This window comes from Zeus faber (genome assembly GCF_960531495.2).
Source record: "Zeus faber genome assembly, chromosome: 9".
Lineage (NCBI taxonomy): Eukaryota > Metazoa > Chordata > Actinopteri > Zeiformes > Zeidae > Zeus > Zeus faber.
This window is the reverse complement of record NC_137197.1, coordinates 18,276,746-18,299,578: the sequence shown is the minus strand read 5'-3', so window position 1 is coordinate 18,299,578 and position 22,833 is coordinate 18,276,746. Positions and strand designations below refer to the sequence as shown.

Here is a 22,833-nt window from a genome sequence, read left to right as displayed (position 1 = left end):
CTGTGGCGAAAACGTGGTTTGCGGCATCGTGCGGAGAGACTTTCTGTTTCTAGTAAGTATTACGTCTTTGAGACGATCAACACACGTGGATAATAAACTTGTCAATTAGCGTGTATTCTTTCGTTAATGTTGCTCAAAATAGGACAAAAGGTATGGGCGTTAGCCCCGAATGCTAGCTGCGTTACTCTTGTTCTAAAGTAGGTAAAAGCGTGTCAATCCCTCATCTGTTGATAACTGGGTGACGTTAGTAAACTGTTTGAAGGTCGACCGCTGTCAAAGTACAAATACTCAAAACAAAACCACAAAAGACTCGCGTTAAAGTGAAAGTGTCACATCGGCATGTCTGCTTCTATGTTAATTGTTATTCAACCACTTAAACGAGTGTTTACGCTAATTCCACCTCTACACGCTGCTATAGCTTCTCATTGACGCGATGAATTGAATTGTACGTTTGCTGACTTTGTTGTTTCATCCGCGCAGGGGCTGTCAGGTCGCTGAGGATGGAGTACATGAAATCCCCTGCCACCAGCAGCCAGGGAAACATGTACGGTTCGACGTCATTGTCTGCTAGGGTTGGATGTACTTGTGCTTATTTAGTCATGGAACTCCCATCTATAGTGCTGATGTCGTTTGTCCTCCTCCCCAAACTCGGGGAAGGTCTGTAAATCACAACCCACTGATTGAAAATTAAATGTATTACTCAGGAGCCTGGCTAATTGTTTATTGCACACATTCTGCTTGAATGCGCCCCCCCCCCCCCCCACACACACACACACACACTCAACTGACAATTACATTGGAAATGTCATTGATTGGGCTGTGTTGTGTTCTATGATGTGCCCAACCCTGTTTACGACTCATATTTTTGTCATTTGTTAAATTAATCGTATTATTTCATCTACCGAAGTAAATACTCCACTTTGGTATTGCATTATAAGAGTAACATTGTATGGTGTGGAATTCCAAATCTGCCATTTCGTTTAATTTTTTAAAACCATTTTCTCCTATTTTCCCCCTTCTAGCCTGTGCTGTACCTGTGGCATTCCTATCCCTCCCAACCCAGCTAATATGTGTGTGGATTGCCTGCGCACTCAGGTGGACATTTCTGAGGGTATTCCCAAACAAGTCTCAGTGCATTTCTGCAAGCAATGTGAAAGGTCTGTAGACATACTTTACAATGTGATGTAGAGGGGTGCAATTTAGACTGTTGCTCTCTGTGACACTTGAAGCCAAATTTATGTTTATTTAGTGCAAAATAGTATGATTACATATTATGCTATGCAGAAATAATTTTGAGATATTAGTATTATGGGCCGATGCCTGCGCTCACGATGCAGACAAACAAATTGTTGTCAAAAAGATCGATTTTTATATACATATCGATTCTAAATATTTGAAACGGTTTCAATACTCATTTTCCGCACTATCAAAATACTGGTAGCAGCTGCGCTTCCTTGCTCTCTCTTCTCTCTGACTGCGAGTTGACACCCACACCGCTGCAGCGTGTCACCCCCTCTCACTCACTCGCTGTCTTCACTCGTCTCATTCGCTCCTAACAGTATAACAAATACTGTTAGCGCATTAAAGATCAGCACAAGTGCTACTTGAAAATACTTAGCATTTGAGGCAAAATGTAAACCTAACTCAGAGAATTCGTGCGGGTTTTTTCTTTCCCCCTCCAGACAGCACTGCGCCATGCATGCATTCCCGTTTTCATGTGTTTTTATTTTAGATGTATTTATTTTTGTGTGTTTCCTACTTCTATGAAACAAAACTTTTAAACATAACTGGTTTAAGGAACTGTCCCGTTCTGTCCCATTACAAACTAAAAAACCTGTGTCCCGAGTCGCGTCACGTCTCCCTGTTGCTTTCCGTTGCTATTGGACTTAATTTAGTCAAGACTGGATGTTTTTGTGGTAATACTTTACTGTAAATAATGAATCCCATACTTCTGTAACAGGGAGACTTTCTCAATTTCCCGACCAGACTTTAATATGGTGCAGTTTATTATTTATTTTTATTTATTATTTTCATTTTTTAAAGTGTAGTGTTTGGATTACTTGTGGACATTTATTTAGTTGATGAATTTGTTCATTTTAAATAAGTGCACTGAAGACAGAGTGCAGATCTACTTAAGCAAACAGACAATGCAGATATAAATTAGTTAAATAAATAGTGTTAAATAAATGTTCATTTAAGTTCTGCAGTTTTGTGTCTTATTTGTTATTGTTATTATTAAATTGTTGTATTTTATCAGAAACAAATACATAATATCGGCATTATATACTGTATCAGCCATGTTGTGCCCTGCTCTCTAAATATCAGCATCGGCCATTGAAAATCCATATTGCTCAACCACTAGTCTGTAGTAGTTGTATATTACAGCCAGCTAAACCTTCTCTAGGAATAAATGTGTTCATTGCACATCAATCCACTGTGCAGGTACTTGCAGCCTCCAGCAACATGGGTGCAGTGTGCATTGGAATCTAGGGAGCTGTTGGCTCTTTGCCTGAAAAAACTGAAGGGCTCCATGACCAAAGTAAGTACACAGAAGTATCTGTTTTCATGTTATTAACAGAAGACAAAAATATTTTCTTTTTTTTATCCCCATTTTATGTTGTAATGGTAATCTGTCTATGCAGCTCGCTTTAAACTTTCCATTAGTCGTGCTTCAGCTGGAATTAAACATCAAATTCTGTATATAGGTACGCCTTATTGATGCAGGTTTCCTGTGGACAGAGCCGCATTCCAAGAGGATTAAGATGAAACTAACCATACAGAAAGAGGTAAGAACTTAGTGACAGGGGGATCAATGCCTTTTTATAGCTTATTGGCGGCTGGTTATCACAGATATTTATTTACTTTTTCATATTTTATCCACCTTTTCAAAAACATGATTTAGGTTTTTCATCAACACAAATTTTTCTCCCTGGAAGGTGGGGAGGTTCATTTCTAGTTAGATTGCCATAACGCATAGTGTCTGGGTGATGTAGCCTGTAGCAAGTACCAGACATTTGGTTTGTTTTGGAAAGAGAATCTTGCCGAGTGGGTGATCATTATTGTAAAATCCAGCACATAAAATGTAGAAGTTCCACTGAAAATTGGTTGGAAGACTGACTTTGAGGATTTGAGGAACAAGTGAGACATTTTTTTTTATATAGTGTTGATGTTCCAGACATGACCAAAACTCTGTCATAAGTGAAACTGATAGAAATCTATTTTGTCTAGCCTTATTTTCTTACTGTGTTCATCATTATTAATACATAATTTTTCCTTGTTTGCTGGTCTCTGCTCACAAAGCTATCTGAAACTAGCTCTCAAAACTCGCCTGGTAGTCCCCTTTTATTCAAATCCATGAAAAACTATGCTTGCAGAACCAAAACTCAATGGAGGATAAATAAAGGAGTTAAGTCTTTTGGGCTTAGCAATCTGGCATATTCACTAGAAAAGTGTTGCCTTTGGCTGCCATCTTAGCTGTTTGACCTTTTCTCAGAACCTGAGCCCTTTGCTTTTCAAGGCCAACCCTTTTGTTTGTATCATGGGAGAGTTTGTTTTTTCCTAGATCCCGCTGGTTAGATAGGCCTGCCCTCTAAATGTCAGCTCCAAACTTGAACAAGGTCACGTCCTCTTTCCCTTTGCCTTCCGAGAGGCTGAAAAACTGTCTATAATGCAGATGATTGTTTCTTTGAAAGGAGATTGTGTGATGTAGCTTGTTGGTCTCTTTCTGTCCCTTAAGGTGATGAATGGAGCAATCCTGCAGCAGGTGTTTGTGGTGGAGTTTGTCATTCAGTCCCAGATGTGTGATGACTGCCACCGCGTGGAAGCCAAGGACTTCTGGAAGGCCGTGGTGCAAGTAAGGCAAAAGGTAGGTAGTGTGTTTTGTTGACGGTACAGATGAAGGCAGCTTGTTAATTTTTCAAATCGCATCATAGGTGATGCATATCCACTTCATGAGTGTTCATTTCAAAGAGCGTTACAGGCCCACAATGAGGGGGCAGTATTCTTATAAAGCAGGGATGTATATTAATTTTCCGAATGTTTGACTTAAAGATATAACATTTTACAACATATTGACATTTCACTGCATATATGTATGAAAGTATGTATATGTATGTGACGAATAAACCTCTTGAATAACAATTTATCGATCCCTGGAGGGAAATTCAGCTATTAAAGCAGCAAAAATAACACTGCAGTCGAGAAAGAGATACAAATTAAAAAAGATATAAGAAACAAAACATACTGTAGCTTCAGAAAATATTCAGACCCCTTCCCTTTTTGCACACTTTATCGTGTTGTAGATGTAATTTTAAATGGATAAAATTGCCAGAGAGACAAATTGACAAAGTGAAAACATGTTTTCAGAATTGTAAACTTTTTTTATTTTTTATTATTAAATCAAACTGAAAAGTCTCATTTACATAAGTATTCAGACCCTTAATTCAGTACATTGTAAAAGCCCTTGAATTTGGGAAGTTTATCCCATTCTCCATGGCAGGTCCTCTCAAGCTCCCTCAAGATTGAATGGGAAGGGTCTGTGAACTGTCATCTTCAGGTGTCTCCACAGATGTTCAATGGGGTTTAAGTCTGGCCTTTGGCTGGGCCACTCCAGGACAGAGACTTATCCCGAAGCCACTCCAGCGGTGTTGTCTTGGCTGTATGCTTCAGGTCATTGTTGTGCTGAAAGGTGAACCATCCTCCCAGTCTGAGGTCGCGTGCACTCCTGAGCAGTTTTCTTCAGGGACCTCTCTGTATTTGGCTGCATCCACCTGTCCCTAAATTCTGAATGGTCTCCCTGTTCCTGCTGCTGAGAAGGACCCCCCCCCCATAGCATGATGTTGCCACCACCACGCTTCACCGTGGGGATGGTAATATCCAGGTGATAAGCAGTGCCTGGTGTTTGCCAGATTTAGTGGTTGGAGTTCTGCTCAAAGGGTTACATTTTTGTCTCATCAGACCAGAGAATGGTTTCCTCATGCTCTTGAGTCCTTTATATGCCGTTAGGCAAACTGCAAGCAGGTCATATGCCTTTATATGCCATTAAGGCCTGATTGATGGAGTGATGCTGAGATGGTGGTCCTTCCGGCAGGTTCTTCCATCCCTGCAGAGGACTTCCCAAGCTCACTAAGAGCTAGAGTGACCGTTGGGTTCTCGGTCACCTCCCTGACAAAGGCTCTTCTTACCCGGTTACTCAGTTTCGCCGGACGGCCAACTCTAGAAAGACTCCTGGTGGTTCCAAACTTCTTCCATTTCACAATTATTGAGGCCCTCTCCTGGAAGCAAAGGTTTAGAAATGGTTGTATACCCTTGCCTTGATCTATGCCTGGCCACAAATTTTTCGCTGAGGTCTACAGAGAGTTCCTTGGAGTTCATGTGGGGCTGGGTATTGTTTAAAAAAAAAAAAGAAAAAAGAATGATACCAGTACCGATACCAGGGGGTGGTAACGGAGAAAGTGTTCCCATTATGCACGGTTGCGCCCGCCATTTATTTGGTTTCATTCTATTACAAAAAATACAAACTCTATAATAAAATCACTCTGTATTTGTTTTCTTTGTGGAGAGGGTGAACCTTTAATGCCTTTGAGGGCGAATGGATCACAAGTTGCGCGTGGGTGTTCATGGCACGTGCACCAGTCAGTGTGTGTACAGGTTCCCCTCACTGAACAACTGAGTTCCATTGCTAGGACCAGGTCGTTAAGTGAATTAGTCGATAAGCCAGGACCTGTGTTATTTCACGGTAAGGGGGAGTGGCCATTGTGAACGCTAGTGTAGTGAATACTGACAGACTGCGGGAACGAGACAGACTGAGAACGGTGACGCGATGAAACTGAGAACCTATCCTTTAACAGACTGTTGGAGCTGCTGCTGCGGTAGTGGGCCAGTCACACGTCGAATCCAAGATTCAAAAACAGTTGCGGTGATTGGCTGCGAGCAAAACCGTACAAATAATCATTTTGTCCTGGATCTGGGTACAAAAAGGATCAAATGCAGGTTTGGTTTCGATACATCTTGGTAGAATCTTGGCCACAAAAGTGAAGGGTTCTGAATACTTTCTGAAGCCACTGTACATGTATGTACACTAAAGAAGGATTTTCTAAAGGTTTATGTTTTTAAGCTTAACTTACAGTATTGTTTTGGCTTAATTGGTAGGTAATGGGATATAGAATGCTATGGAGTGGGGACTAGTGGTCATCCAAAAGTGGAAAATAAAGATCTCTCTCTGATGGCTGAATGTGTTTTCTGGCAGACTGTGCACAAAAAGACCTTCTACTATCTGGAACAGCTGATTCTTAAGCATAAACTCCACCAGAACGCCCTCAACATCAAGGAAATCAATGGTAGGTCAGCTTGTGTGTGTAAAAAGAGGCAAACGTCCCATTGTTCCACGGTTGAACTAAAGTAAGTTGAAATGAAGCAGAACGTACTAATGTGTTGAATTGTAATTCCCTGTTCCAGTAAAGCAACAAAGCATGTGTGCATATCACTGGAGCCAATCAGTTCTCCAGTGCAGCTGGTTTATGGTAACATTTAGAAGGAGAAGCGTTATGGGGTCTCTCCATCACTCCGATCAGGCATTCCATACAAGATTACCATAAAGCAGCTTGCTCAATGCCTTGTTTACCGGTGTTTAGGTTTAGGGTTAATAAGGGGTTAGTTTATTCTTGTTATCAGACCTTGACATTTATTTGAAAGATGCCACACGACGTGCATGACTCATAAATCAAGCAGTAAAATAAACCTACTCATGTAATGTACGCACACACACACACACACAAGCCCACTCATCCACGTATGCAGACACATGCCATGCATTGAGTGAAAGCTCCGCTGCGGCACCTTGGACAGAGTTTTAAAGAGGAGTTTGGCCCGGCAGTTTGAAGTAAACCAACTCCACATCTCGGCAAGAGTTTAAAGCTCTGAGCCAGCCTCTACATGTGGCCGCCATGTTTGCTCCCATCTACATCTGCTGGGTGTGCATGCGCGCATGCATATGTGCGCTTACAAAGGAGAGGGTCCGCAAGCACTTCATCCATCAAGGGTTTGACCTTGTCTCGATCCTTTGTTTCTCTCAGATGGGATCGATTTCTACTACAGTTCCAAGCAGCACGCTCAAAAGATGGTCGACTTCCTCCAGTGTACGGTTCCCTGCAGGTGAGTGAGGAGGTCGGCTCCAAAATGACCCCCGATGTTGTTGTCAACACACACTATAAGTCATGGCCCAGAGTCTAGGGCCATGACTTATTTTAATTGTCATTACAAATAATTAGCAGTCTTATTGTTGATTTCATGCCACTATCCTCATATAAGGTGTTTTCGTAACAAACGGTTCTGGGAACTCCCTGAGGGGAACTAGGAACTGGGGAGGTCCGCCAAGAACTAAATACCTTCAAGGGCTTTTTTTTTCTGGTTGTATTCGCACTGCACTGGAACTCTGAAGTAACGTCAGCCAACAGGATTTCAACACGAGTTCCGTGTTATAGTCGCTCAGTGACTTTCACTTATTTTGCCTTATTGTTCTATTAAAATCAGTTTCTGAACAAATTTGAGGCGAGAAATAAGCAATCTAGTTGCTGGATCTTCACTGCAAGGCCTAATTCAAAAGTTTGTTCGGACTTTCGTAAGGCACAGGCTCGCATCGGGACAGCGCACAGGGTTTGCGGGATGCACATTAATTCATTCAATTAACGTCGGAAAATAAAATAAATGAAATACATTTTATTTTGTATTTATTTTTTTATGACCGCTGAGTGTACGTGGGCTGGTCCACATCCAGAGCGAGGTGACTCACTCAGAGGGAGCGGCGAGGGTCCATGGACTTTACCATGCACTTACCTCACTAAAGGTTCCTCTTGTGCCGGTCAGTCCCTGCCCTGGAGTAGGAGCTAAGAAAGTTCCTTAAGACGGAGTTCTAAGAACTATGATGGTTCCTAGTTCCTGCGGTGCGGACACAAAAAAGAAAGAGGCGGTTCATCCAAAAGGTTCTTAGAACTATGAAAAAGCTCCTGCGGTGCGGAAACGCCTATGATCTTACCACTGTGTATTATGGTGTGTTTCTTCTGCAGAAGAGCTATCTATTGATATTGAACATTGTAATATAAAAGTTAAGGCACCAGATGGAAACGTGATTGAATATGATTTGGGAATCTTCCGATTTGACTAATTTATCGTGATTTATTCCGATAATTGCGATGGTGTGGCGTTGAGATAGTTCTGAGTCATTCTAATGAGCTTGATTGTACGTTCAGCTATGATTGTACCTGCCAATGAATTCTTCTTTGTCCCTTGCAATTGAATACGGTTTGTGATAATGTAGTACTGTTTTTTGTTTAAAGGTCAAAGACATCTCAGCGCCTCATCTCCCACGACATCCACTCAAACACCTACAACTACAAGAGCACCTTCTCTATGGAGATAGTACCTGTCTGCAAGGTATCAAGCACAACACTCTGTCATCCATTTCAGCTGGAGCTCTCTTTTCTGCTATTTGCTCGTCTATGCGAGGCACACCCATATCATCTTAGTATTGCATTTCAGACAAGCCAGAACAGTCAGGCAGTTGTATTCACTACTGGAGCCTCTTTTGTTTGGATTTAGAAAATGTTGTCTTAGAAAATGCTTTTATGTTCTTCTGACTGGCGTTTGAAATCTAAGCTCTGCCAGTAATCTTTCATGTAATGTTTGCTGAGTGTGTTTTGATAGGGAAAAGAAATGCGCGTCGCTTACCTAACACACAAAACTAGCATACTCAAACACAAAAACTACATTTAGCAGACAGCTCCATGGTATTTTTTTAATCAATAGTTACCACAACCGTAAAATGTATTGAATTATTTTTTGAGGAAAGCATTTCTTGGATTACTATTATTTGACGGTATGGCTGTAATTACATGCAAACTAGACATTCACAATGAAATTGATATTGATTAAATGATCAAAAGTTGTCATGCGGCTTTTTGGCTAGATTTGCATGATTTTTGGAACTTTAGCTTCAGCATTTCCTGGGTCTGGCTGCCTGAGTGATTACAGCAGTTTACAGCATTTGCCCAAAATACTTTTATTTATTTATTTATTTATTTATTTATTTGGTTCCCCTCCAGCTTGCTCAGTTTCCGCTATGCACAACTTCAATTGAAGCAAATCGTCTTTTGCAATCAGTCTAAGGCTTGGCACTCAAAAGCTTTTCTAAAGCAAACCTACTGTCTGCTGTACGCACTCTGGCACGCCTTTCTTACTGTAGAAAGTTTTGTTAGTCCTGTCAGCAAGATTTTTATTTTTTTTTTTTATTTGTACTTGAAATGACCCCAACTTCAACCCCCTAAAATTTGTTGTCTGGTTGCCAGGACAACGTGGTGTGCCTTTCACCGCGGCTGGCCCAGAGCCTGGGCAACATGGGCCAGGTGTGCGTGTGCGTCCGCGTCACCAGCACCATACACCTAATTGACCCCAACACTCTACAGAGTGAGTATTTCCGTGCTGTGTTGTGTGTATTGTTGTACTTTATTGGTGTCCTGCGGTTGTCTTTCATCGTTTCAACACCTGCAGCCTTTTGTATGAGGCTGCAGTCAATAAATATGTATGTTGTTGCTCGATAACGACACACTGTCCTTAGTGAATGTTCTTATTCTACCCTTTATGTGCGGACTGGCAGTACACTGAAATGTTTCTGAACCACATGGTATTTGTATGCTTTCATCCCGGGTCTCTTCCCTATATTTGAGTATGTGCGTGTTACTTTATACAAACAAGGTGTCAGAAGTATTTTCTTCATGTTTGAAACGGTGGGTAAACCAGACTGGTGGAATGTGTTTTTCTATAGCCCCGTGCCGTACTGAGCCCAATCTGTGGACCACATGTTGATTACACTGAAGCGTTTCCTCCTGCTTCTAATCAAAGCACGCCACATAAGAAAACACAAAAGGAAAAATATTTTAGTTTACATTATGCGTTCAGTTACGCATCCACACGCCATAAGCACTTGATGGGAGGGGGTAATCAACGCAAAGATCTTTTGAGATTCGTCATGAGCTTGTTGCACTGCAGTTCAATTAATTGCTGAATGTGCGAGAGGCTGAGAATGTCATTCCTCACAGATTCTGACATGATTAAAAGCAGCGTATACCAATTTTAAATAATGTACAAAGCCGGTGCTATTTTTGCCGCGGAAAGTGTTTTAAGCTGACAGATGGGAATTGTTAGCCTCTGGGCAGAGCGCAGCTTGCTGAAACTGGACTGCATTAAGCAATTGGGCTCACAGCTGAGAATGTATGATGAACTCCTTTTAGTCGACTTGTCTATGAGATCCATTTTTCTATTTGGAATATGGACGGATACAAATGGCATGCAACACAATGTGTCCTCCTTTTCAGTGACACTAGAAGACACAACATTTATAAAATTGAGATAAGTTTAAATATGTTGGGTAGCGATGCATTCGGAGCTGAATCTCAGGAAACACCCAGCCAAATACTAAGCGCTGGTGTATTTGCCACAGGTGCACTAATTTATCTGCAGTACATCGGTATCAGCCGATATTCGCATTGACAGCCATCAACCTATCTGCAAATAAGATGTCACTTGCCGATGGCAGTGGCTGATATTTATCGCACACATAGACCTTACTTAGGCGGGCCACACAGGTTTGTTAATGGCGGCCAAAGTATATTTGGTGACTTATTTATTTAAATTTATTTTTTATCTGTCTGAGAGAACGGTGGCATCCGCAATTGATTTTAGAATACGCGGACTCTCTGCAGTGTTCATGGGAACTCGGAAAACTGGAAATGATGCTGCATTCAGGGGAAGTCGGAAAACATTGGCATCGGCTGTCAGCCAAATTGTTATTTTAAACATCAGTCTCGGGCTTGGCCTAGAATTCCACAATCGGTACATCCCTAATATCTGCTTATTTATTTTTGTACCTTTTGCAAGAATTAATCACTTTTGTGTTTGATTCTTTCCAATTAAATTAAACTCCAAAACTAGACAGTGTATTATTTAGGAGGCAGTCCTCGGGTGCAGATATTCCAGCCATATCATCTTTTGTAGTATATCAGCTTCCATTTAGCAGTAAGTTCTGTTCCATGTATTCTGCTTTGTAAAAATAAATCACCGTCATTGGCATTTTTGGGCTGCTACTGCTGCCTCCCCCAATTCTTTTATTTTTTAAGAATCCCAGACTGCAGTCCTCATTGTTGCTTATCGATTTTTAAGAGAGAGTGGCTGTTCACGGATGGGGGGGTTGGCGGGGTACTCGGAAACTTTGAATTCCGCCCTCGACTTTGGGACCGGCGACTAGAGCGAGGAGTGCGGACCGGGAGCGCACCAGGTGACTGCTGGACTGTCCCATGCCCCATCTATTCCAGCATTTGTCATGGCTTGTGTGAAGAGGCGCAAGACAGAAATGTTCCTTAATGTGTGAATATTGAAAGTCATTAGCGCTGCCCGAAAAGTTATCCCAGGAATTTGCCGGAAAACTTTGTGTGAAGGGGCCAGTAGATAGATACCCCCCCCCCCCCCCCCCCCCCCCCCCCCCCAAAAAAAAAGCACAGGCTAAACAGGGCACCCCCACCCGCCTGTAAGACATAATATGCTCTTTCCTGTGCTTTGTCATGAAATGGTACTTGCTGCTGACATGTTCACTATTGGACCTGGCAGCTACCTTGTGTCGGAGAACAACGCTATGGTTGTTGGCACGGATTGCTGTTCACCAAGGCATCATAGTAAAACCAAGAGAAACTCATTTAATTCAAAACATTTTACATCTTGTTGGTTGACTATTCATTATTTGTCCTGTGCGTGAGTGTGAAATGTGTTTATAATCTTTTTGTCATCTATGTCCCGCTAGTTGCTGAAGTAGATGGAAATTCATACTGGCGGAACCCCTTCAACAGCCTCTGTAACCCTCGTCAAATGGAGGAGTTCATCGTCATGGATATTGATATCATACGAGACCAGAAGCTCGGGGCCGGCGCTGGCTTGAGGTCCAACAAGGTGAATGAGTGTTTTTTTTTTTTTTTTTGTACTGCCCCGGGAATAGATTTTGTTATGAAGGAACATTGCACTAATGTGAGAAGAAAAATCAATAGTGGACCATTACATTATCCTTTAACCTGAACACAGGATTTGAGCCAAATGACCAAACACATACAGTATTGTTGATAAATGTTGTTCTTCTGGTTTTTCCTCTTTCTCCTTAGTCATTAGGTTGGGGGTTGTTTTTTTCTCCAATAATAGCTTTTTCCTGAACTGCATTTAAAAAGAGCAAAACAAGAATAATGGTGTTTCATTGATATTCCTCCCTGTGTTTGTGTGTGACAGCACACTTTGGCCGAGTTGTGGGTTCAGAAGACCTCAGAGATGGACACCAGTCAGCAGTACCACTGTCGTACATTCCTTGGTCATCTGCTCAACATCGGCGACTTGGTCCTCGGGTAAGGATGGATGTGTGTCGTGTTATAATTTTGGCCGAAAACCAAGTTGCAATTTTGGCTTATATTAACTGTGATTTCATTTCTTTACCAACAGGTTTGACTTTGCCAATTCAAATATCAACGACGAGTACCTGAACAAGATGAATCCCCATCGTGTTCCTGATGTGGTAAGGTGCTCCACATTATTAATACTCCACCTGCACACAGCCCTGCATTTCCCAAATCCTTTCAAAATATAAATACTGGGTGGATTGGCACTGACCTCTAGTGGCAAGTCAGGGCAGTAATAAAGCTTTCAATCTTCTCTGGATTTGAACATTCCAGGTGCTGATCAAGAAGAGCTACGACCGCAACAGGAGGGTGAAGCGAAGAAACTGGAAACTGAAGGAGATGGAAAGAGACAAGGAAGGCATGGGCATGGAGGATGAGAGGTACATTTGTTTAAAGACATAAAAGTGCCCGGATATGAGCTTCCAACTGTTTCAGTGCTCTGAACTCAGCTGCTTCAACTCGGCCACAAGGCAAATGCGCACCAATATTTTGGCTATTGTATATGGTGAAAGTGTTCAGATCTGCCGACCTGCATGCATGTTGTGCACCAACCACGCAATGCTTAGTCGAAACACTAGGTCCGAAGTGCCAGCTGAAACTACGCTAAAAAAAAAAAAGAGAGAGATGCATCGACCGGTTTTCAGCTTAACCGGCCATGACGGGTGATCGGACGATCAGTGTCATATGCCGGTCAAATTTACATACCGATACTGCGCTCATGTACTGTACTGGTAAAAATGATGTGATACACAAACCCGATACCAATTTAATGTAACGTAGTTGGTAGTTGACGCTCAAAAAAGAGCGAAAGAAAGAAAATGAAATGGTGTTTGGAGGTACTACAAATATGATTCGATAAATGATTTATCGATCACCTGAAAATACTCTAACATTGTGCAGACCGCGTTTCTACCGCTGTCACAGTGGAGCTCTGCTCGTGATGAAAAGTTTGACTGTCTGAGACTCGGTTCTTGACGAGTCACTTGGTAAAACGATTCAGTTGGTTTAATGCACGGTGAGCGAAGGAGGACTTCCAGTTAATGAGAGTGAGAAGAGTCGGCCATTTATTCAATTTTTTTGTAATGATTGCAATTTATTTTGAAATGGCAAGTACCATATTAATATAATAGAAATTTATATTCCTTCTTAAAAGAGACTCTGATTTGAAGTTTGAACTGGACATTTCCATGTTATATTTTGCAATGGGAGTTAGAGGTTGCATTATTATATTGCATTGTACTGAAACTTAGTGAAAATCCAATATTCTATTATTGGAACTCAATGACAGTTCCATCTTTTATTTAATTTTATTTTATTCGAACTCAGGGACAATTTCATGTTCTATTATTGTTCCATAGTGAATAATGAACAATAATAAACTGTCAAAATCAGCAATCTCACTATTGAGGTAATTGAAATCTGGTAGTCTGTATGTGCAGCTGTCCTATCATGTGAGCATGATCAGATCACATGATGTATTTGTCATTGATGTACAGCAGATCGGAAATTGGAATCGGCAGGTCAGACTTTAAAAAAATAAGGTATCTGAATTGGCCAGGAAAATTGCAATCTGTGCATCTCTAGTTGGTAAACATGTTCGGTAACTTTAGGAGAGGATTCATTTCAAGGGGTCTATCCAACTGATATGAATTTGTGTACTGTATATAGTTAGCTGTAGTAGCTCGCATATGACGTGATCAGCCTTATTACAAGACGGCTACGGTGTAAAGAACTGATGGAGTATTTTAGCTGCAGTAACTCAAACACCATGGAGACTCCCTGTTACACTGTTGTGATATAGTGGACACCTTTTTCTATATCATGTTCAACACTATTGCGGTACTCAAAATATTTCCCGAGGTTAGCAGGTCTGATATTTTATGGAGTTCTGAAACTTATACAGAATACAGTGCTTGAAAGGCTTAAAGCTGACATTTTTATGAAACATGGTGATCAAACTTTAAGAATGATTGCCTGTTTGGAACATGTGGAGTCATTGTAAAGACAGTGGACTATATTGTGTGGCTCCCCCTCGTACCGCCAAAAGAGCTCTGACCTATCGAAGCACAGACTCCACAAGACCTCTGTCACACTGCAGAATAACAAAATATAAATTTGTAGCCTATATCAACCATTACATTTAACCTACATATAAAAGGGATGTCATAGACCACAGAAAACAAGGTTCAAGGAGTTTTATTCCGACAAAAACAGCAAAAGAGACGACAATAGTGTCGTGGAAATTCCAGCCACTCAGGTGGTGGTCGACCCGTGGGGTGACATGGTTCAGGTTAAACAGAAAATACAATTGTCACTTAGTCTAAGTTTATTAAATAGAGAATTAATCAGCGGGGAGAATTTTACAGGTCACACAGAATAGCAAAGAGCATCTCCCTCGAACCTACTTGCCCGAGGGTTTATATAAATTACGTCACATGTGCCGTTAGTTAGGAGAGGGAACATTGTATAGATCATTGTATATAGCTTTCCTGTCCATACCATCCGTTGGGGTGCATAAGTCAGACAAGTGAAGGGCAACTTCCCCTTTGGTCACAAGGCAGTTTGAACTGTAACCTCTAACAGTACAAAATGTTCGTGTTGTTAGTAAAGCAGATATGGGGTTACAAGCGGGCAAAGGGTTAGGTCAATATTTTTCCATTACAATAGGTTTGGCCCACAGTTTGCCATAATCTGCAACATAAAAGTTAAAGAGATACACTACATTATTCAAATCACCAATCCATGAAAAACAATACAACAATTAGATATTAAAGTAACAATAAACTGTCGCTAGAGAGAGGCTGTGAGGCGGAGCATGCAGTGATGTAAAACATGGGCACAGTAGTGTTGCTACTGCCTTGGATGCACTGTGCTGCTGCGTGAAGGGAAAAATACAAATCCACATCCATCACCCCCTCACTAACCTCAGTGACACCCATTAAGTTGTTTGGGCTCCCCAGCGAAACGTAGCAAAATCCTAAGTCACCTCACCAGGATAAACCCCAGCGTCTGTCTACTGCAAGAAACTCACCTCACTGCATCCGAACACCTCAAACTCAAAGCTAAATGGGTTAATCAGATGTTGCCTGCATCATATAACTCAAAAAAAGAGGTGTTTCTATAAAAGTGATTGATCAAGAAGAGTATCCCATATCAGAATAAAACCACAATCTCAGACACAGAAAGGCGATACATAATGATTAACGGAATTTTAGGAAACATCAAATTAGCTAATTTCTTTCACAGTATATTCTCAGAACTCTTAATTCTGACTAAATTATTATACTGGAAGTGGACTTCCACACAGTACTTGATCCAAGTTTAGACTGTTCACAAGCTAACGATAATGACAAGTCCTGGTGTTTGTCTGACACAGTAACTCGGTAATGTCCAAAATCAATAAATTTTGGTAATGTCCAAAATCAATAAATTTTGGTAATGTCCAAAATCACTAATCCTGAAATCCATCTTATTGTAATCTCCGGTCATAGCCCGATTCGTTTCAACCTCATAAATTGAACAAACCCGAACCCTCCTGGCATGTGCCAGTTTAACACGTCACTTCTGGATAAAGAATTTAAGCATTTATTTTCCAGAGAATGGACTTCCTTCATCGAACTGAATGACCATCCTTACTCTGGGAAACTGCAAAGGCAGTTCTGAGAGGTAGTATTATTTCGTTCTCCACTCACAAGAAGAAGAAAGGACAGGAATGCCCAAATAAACTAGAACAACGATTAAAAGACTTACACTCCCAACGGGCCCACTCAGCCATTGAGCTAATCCGAAATGAGACTGCACTGCTCTCATTTTGGTTTTGCTCAAACACAATAAGGACCCAATCCTCACCCCGACTTATAGACCCATATGCCTAATTAATTGTGATTTAAAGATTATTAGTAAAACACTAACAAACAGAATTGAAAAAGCAATTCCATTTTGTAATTCACCCAGACCAAACAGGCTTTGTCAAGGGCAGACACTCATCCAGCAATATACGCCATTATTCACTCTGATCAGCACATCTCAAAGAAACAACTTAAATATTATTGCCTCTTGCTTCTTTAGATGCCGAAAAATATTTGACAATTAATTGGATCTCTTTTCCACCCTCAACAAATTTGGCTTTGGCGAGTCACTCCTTCAAAGGATCAGAATTCTGTACAGCTCACCATCGGCTTCTGTCATCACCAATGGTTGCACGTCACAGCGTTTCACTCTACAACGTGGCACGAGACAAGGGTCAGGGTCCGCTCTAGCCTTAACTATTCGCCATTTTTATTGAAGTAGCGGCCATCCGTCAAAACAGTAATATCATTGGCATCCAAACAGGAAAATCTGTTGACAAAATCAGTTTGTATGCAGACGATATTTTGTTATATTTACGCAACCCAATATCATCCATACTGGAAGTGTTCCGTCTTGTATCAAAATTTTCCGCCATCTCAGGCTATTCAATACACTGCAGTGGGAAGAGACTGGAACGCTGTAACCCAGAAACTTCCCTTAACCATCACAACGGGCAACATTAGATAAGTTGGTATCTCTACCAGTCGGGCAGATTGGTTAACCCAGGGGTGGGCAAACTTTCTGGCTCAGGGGCCACATTGACTTTTAAAATTTGACAGACAGGGCGGGTCAGCACAAGATGCATACATATCAAACAAAACAGGGAAAAAAAGCATTACGGTGTTAATACACTTACCTTTTAGTGGGAACAGTGTTGTTGATCACACATTTTTGCCAGTGCATCGAAGTCTGGTGTTAGTTTTGTTGTGGCAATTCTCAGAACAGATCTGAGGTGTTCGTCACTCAACTGCGATCTGTGGGGTGCTTTGTTGGTGTTCATGACACTAAAAGTCTGTTCAAACGCATACGTAGAGCCAAACAACACCAGCATCCTCCGTACCATCTTCTGGATGTTTGGAAATTTGGCTGCGCTTAATGAAGCATAAAACTCATCCAGTTTAAGAGAGTTGAACTTCCTCTTTGAGACGGTGTCACATTGGAGATCAGTCAGTTCCAACTGCAACTCCTGTGGCGCCGTTTCAGGGTCGTGTGAGAAGGGACATGACACCAGTTGAAGTGACTTGTCAATTTTTTCCAAAATCAGAGAACCGACGGCAGAATTCTTCATGCAGGTCATCCAGTGATTTGCTGTATTTTTTCACGTGTTGCGGGGCCTCTTTCAATGTAGCCAGTGTGGGGAAATGAGGGAATGACTTGTTTGACATTTGCTTTGAGAGTAAAGCTAGCTTGGTTTTGAAGCCTCTGACGTGTGTATGCATTTCATGCACAAACTGGTCTTTCCCTTGTAGCGTCACGTTCAGCTAAATCTAAATCACAAAGCCAATCTGTGTCACTCAGCTCAGGAAACTTGTCAGTGTTCTCAAGTAGCTCCAAAAATGAGATAATCTCCTGTTTGAGCTCCCACACTCGTTGACATACTTTCCCCAAACTTAACCAGCGGACATTAGAATGGTAAAGCAAGTCCCTGCGATCAGCGTCAGTTTCTTCAAGAAACTTAATAAACTGACGATGGTGAAGTCCCCTCGCTCGAATAAAGTCAACGAGTTTTACAACCACGTGGTCAAGCTGCAATACGGATTTACACATTATGCAGTGTAGAAAGGAAGTAAAATTACCTCCTGCTCAGGGTTGTCCTCTTTCACCCTCTCCTGGATTCTTTTGAGCAGGCCGACGTTTTTTCCCGTCATATTTGGCGACCCAACTGTGGTAACGCTGGCGAGCGTACTCCAAGGTAGCTTGTGCCTCTTGATGACCGCCGCACACTGTCATACAAGCCCTCTCCCCGTGTTTCCATGGCCAAAAACTCCTCCGTTATCTCAAAATTGTCATTAATCCCTCTGATAAGAATTAAAAGCTGAGCGGTGTCCTTTGTCATTACTTTCATCCAGTGCTAAAGAATATAATGTAAATGACTCTGCTTTTTTGTTTAGCTTTCTAGCTAGGTCTTTGTCAATTAGTTCAACACGGCGAGTCACTGTCCTGCGTGATAAGCTAATTTTTTCAAATTTGTTCTTGCTCTCAGGACACAAGATACCTGCTGTCTCTACCATGCACTCTTTGAGAAACTCCCCTTCGGAGAAAGGCTTGCTGGCTTTTGGTAATTTGAATGCCAGCAAATAACTTGCCTTCGTGCTTGACTCTTGGATGTCAGTTTCTCGGATAAAGGTGTTTTGCTGAGCCTGCAAGCCAGCTGCCAACCTCTGAGCGGTAGCCGTCTGTTCTTGCGTTGATTGTTTGTTAGCGTAATAAGCACGCTTGGTGGAAAAGTGACGGCTGATGTTGTATTCCTTTAAAACCGCAATAGTTTCTTGGCAAATAAGACATACAGCCTTCGACCGGTCTTCAGTAAAAAAAAGTATTTAGTTGTCCATTCCTTATTAAACACTCGGCACTCACCGTGGACTTTTCTTTTCTTTGGTCCACTCATTGTTGCAGATGGGTTCAGAGTAATAACAGAGAGTAGCTCGAGCTCCGCAAAATCAAGTCACTGCGCCAAATGCGCCACCTGGTGAAACGCCAGGCATTACAGGTCAAGGTCAAATGAATGCAGTCATAATTATGAATTCTGTACCATTCTTCAGCGGGCCGGATTAAAAATCTCAGCGGGCCATAGTTTGCCCACCCCTGGGTTAACCCTTGACTTTACTCCGCTGCTCAAATCCATTGAAGAAGACCTCACTCGATGGAACAACCTACCCATCTCACTAATTGGTTGGACAGCAGCAGTGAAAATGAATATACTACCAAAAATAAACTATATATTTTCAATGACCCCAATCCAACCAACAGCAAATTGGTTTAATACATTCGACTCAATCAATAAATTGTATCGGAAATCCAAGAAACCAAGAATTAAACGAGTAACACTCTAGAGAAACAAAGACTGTGGAGGCCTCGCAGCCCCAAACTTCAGAGACTATTTAGCCAAACATCTTCAATTCATAGTGAAATGGTTACAACTAGAGCAACAATTGGGCCATGGATGGCGAGACATTGAACAAACAGAATGTCAGGATTTATCAATATCTGATCTCCTATTCCTTCCTGAACCAATACAGAGATATAATTGCTTTATAAACCCTATCATTGCACCGACTGTCAGCCTGGTGGAGATTAAACAAACTCAGTGGACACACTCGATCACTCGAAACAAAATCACTCCAATCTGGCACAACCCACATTTTCTGGTCAAAAACAGACCAATAATCTTCAGGTCTTGCAAAAGACAAAGAATTACTCATCTGGAACATGTTTTTGAAAACAATTTGTTTATATCCTTCCCAACTTTGACCCAAGGGTATAGTATCAGTGGTCATAGTCTCCTGCATTTCCTTCACCTACAGCAGTCTATAAAAGTTCAAATCAAATTAACGAACAACATCCTACAACCACCTCCGATGACTGAAGATCCTACTGATAAAAGTCATTTTAAAAATCCCTTTTCCAGAATATACAAACTTTTAAATAAAAACAGATGACACTTTAAACTTTATTACCATGAAATGGGGAAAGAGACCTCACTGTTTCCACCTGTGGAAGCTTATTTGCAACATCTTTTCTATGATTCCACAATTCCACAATGCAACTCATCCAATATAAGATTTTGCACAGAGCACATATCACCCAACACAAAATGTTCAAAATGGGTTTTGTGGATAAAGACGTTGGCGATCACGGTTCCCTTAATACCAGAGATGACTACTTTCATGCAATCTGGCTCTGCCCACCTATCCAAACATTCTGAACCAACATTACCAAGAAGCTATCAACCCTTCTGGGTCACAGCATTCTAGTCTCCCCTTCTGTATGTCTCCTTGGTGACCTCTCCTCAGTTCACCCACCACTCAAACACCACCAACCCATATTGATCACCTTAACTGCCAAGAAAATAATATTACTCGATTTGGGGAAAAAAACAGATAATCTCACCACATTCCCATGGTAACATTTATTATTTGAATACATATCAATGGAAAAACTATTGGCAATATCCAAAAACAAGGTTGATTGATTTAATGAAATATGGGATACTTTTATCACTGACATAACTCCATCCATTAATACTTAAGTCTTCCTAAGTCGCTGCAATGTCGTGGTGTTTTGGGGCATGCGGGGGTCCCTTGGGTCTCACCGGGAATCTGCGGTTGGGTAAGCGCCGGGTGGCTCTGGATGTCCTTGGCGCCTGGTGCTGTGGGCGGGGTGTGCCGGGTTCCGGTCTCGGCCCCATGGTCGGCCGGACGGAACGCTGCCGGGGTCGGGGCGGTTGGGCTTGCGTGTCCTATGTTCCTATACGTCCTATATGCGTCCTATGTTCTGTTGTCTGTATGCACAACGGCCGGAGGGGTGGTCATGGTCAATACACACCATAACCAGTTGGGACAAGTCCCGTACACTCACCGGTGGATACTTCACAGGCACACACCACCAGCACCTGCTTTGAACACACCCCTCCAGCACCCCCCTGGTTGCGTCCTTCTCTTTTCCTCCCTCATTTACTGTCATAACTATGACAGGAGGAGGCCATGTGCCCAACTGCTGTTTCAGTTTTCTTGGACTTAATTATCAAATTGTTTTTTCGATACATGTTGTCGTCCAATGTTTCTATGTTTTGTTTTTCCATGTACATGTTGTTTGGCTCTGTTTGTCTCACCCGTGGTGATTCTCCCCTTCTTGGAGCAGTGATTAGTTGTTTAAAGACTAAAATACGGTACGATCGTTCTCCAAAGGGGGGGATTGGAGGTGTTCTGTTTTAAAAAGCTGTGCTCTTGTCATCTTACAGTGCTAAGTGAAGTGTTGGCGCGCACTTCACTGAGCACGCGCATCTTTGGGACCGTCAGAGGGAGACGGGTGCACAAAATGCACCACAATCGCTCCCTCGCCTGTTTTTCCTGCTTCCAACACATCAACTTGAAGAACTGACTGCTCACTTGCTGCCTAATATATCCCACCCCTTGACAGGTTCCATTGGAAGATGAGCAATGTTATTCACTTCACAAGTGTCAGTGGTTTTAATGTTGTGGCTGAGCTGTGTATATATGGACAGTATGTATGTATGTATGGTGTGGGGGGAAAAAAACCTAGCCTATGGTTTTATGTAATGAACCATTTTTGTAAAAATTGTTCACATCAACATTGTGATGTGTTTGTGACCTTAGGCAATACCAGGACTTCCTGGAGGACTTGGAGGAGGATGAAGCCCTCAGGAAAAATATTAATATCTTCAGAGGTGAGTGATGGGATATCTTCTCATTGGCATATAGCGTTATGGTTTATTGTTTTTCTTTTACAGTACAGTACATAATCTTTAGAAAGACCCTCAATCAATGACTACTCATTACGTCATGTGTGTTTTAAAAATCAGATGCATCCAAGATCCCAGTGGAGAGTGACACAGATGAAGAGGGAGCGCCTCGCATCTCTCTAGCGGAGATGCTGGAGGAGCTCACCCTGTCAGACGCCACCGGAGGAGAGGGATCCGACATGATGACAGAGTAGAGACTTAAAATCCGGACTGTGTTGTGAGAGCAGATCTGGAAATCTGATCTGCTTTGAATAGCAACATCTGTTGCCAGATATACTTTGCTTACAGTCAAAGTTAAGTTTTCACAAAGTCTGGATTCTTTGTGCTGCTTAAAGCTCACTAACTCTGTCCTACAGAGTCTTTATGCAAGATTTTTATTGTGTTTAATGATAATGATACTGATAATTAATCCATAACCCACCTGTTTTCTCGGAATATAAACGTGTGAAAGGGGAAATAAGATAAAATAACACTTTATTATTCCCCGGGGAAATGTCAGGAGTGATAAGAATGGAGTGCTGTTTAAGTACACTATATCAAAATAAATAAATATATTGTACAGCTCACTTGAACAAGTGCTGGTTCTGTTTTAAGTCTGTGGGAGTGATTGGGTCCAGTTATTGCTCTGCATGCTGGCTGTGGACTGGTGTGGTCACTGTTCCCGAATGACATTTCCGTATTCCAGGATGAAAATGCACCCTAACATGCCACTTAACAAATTCGAGAGGGATTTCATGAACGTTAATTATCTCCTCAAAGTTTGGCGGTTTTTGAGATGCAGGAACCACCACCGCCGCCGCCAGCCAGACCACGATCAAAGTCGCTTCGATCGCTGGAAAAACAACTAAACCCCTCAGTGTGTCTGCATGCTTTATGTACCTAACAATGTGGCTACTGGGTGTATAACAAGGCAAAATAATCTTACAGTGGATGTATGCACCTTTTGACCTCGCCGGCTTTGGTGGGAATCATTTGGATCCGTTGGAAATATTCAAATATGCTAGGATGCCGCCTGTGCGA

General features: G+C 41.8%; 1 protein-coding gene across 1 annotated transcript; it reads left to right on the top strand.

Moving 5' to 3' along the window:
• On the top strand, positions 1-22,369 carry nmd3 (NMD3 ribosome export adaptor). The gene is made up of 16 exons (XM_080007253.1): positions 1-52; positions 481-544; positions 1,023-1,157; positions 2,443-2,539; positions 2,706-2,786; positions 3,737-3,865; positions 6,248-6,338; positions 7,074-7,152; positions 8,334-8,430; positions 9,342-9,459; positions 11,846-11,991; positions 12,319-12,431; positions 12,526-12,598; positions 12,756-12,862; positions 21,668-21,738; positions 21,874-22,369. Exons 2-16 carry the CDS (start codon positions 501-503, stop codon positions 22,005-22,007), a joined length of 1,515 nt encoding a protein of 504 aa, XP_079863379.1. The 5' UTR covers positions 1-52; positions 481-500; the 3' UTR covers positions 22,008-22,369.
• Positions 22,370-22,833: the final 464 nt, after the last annotated feature.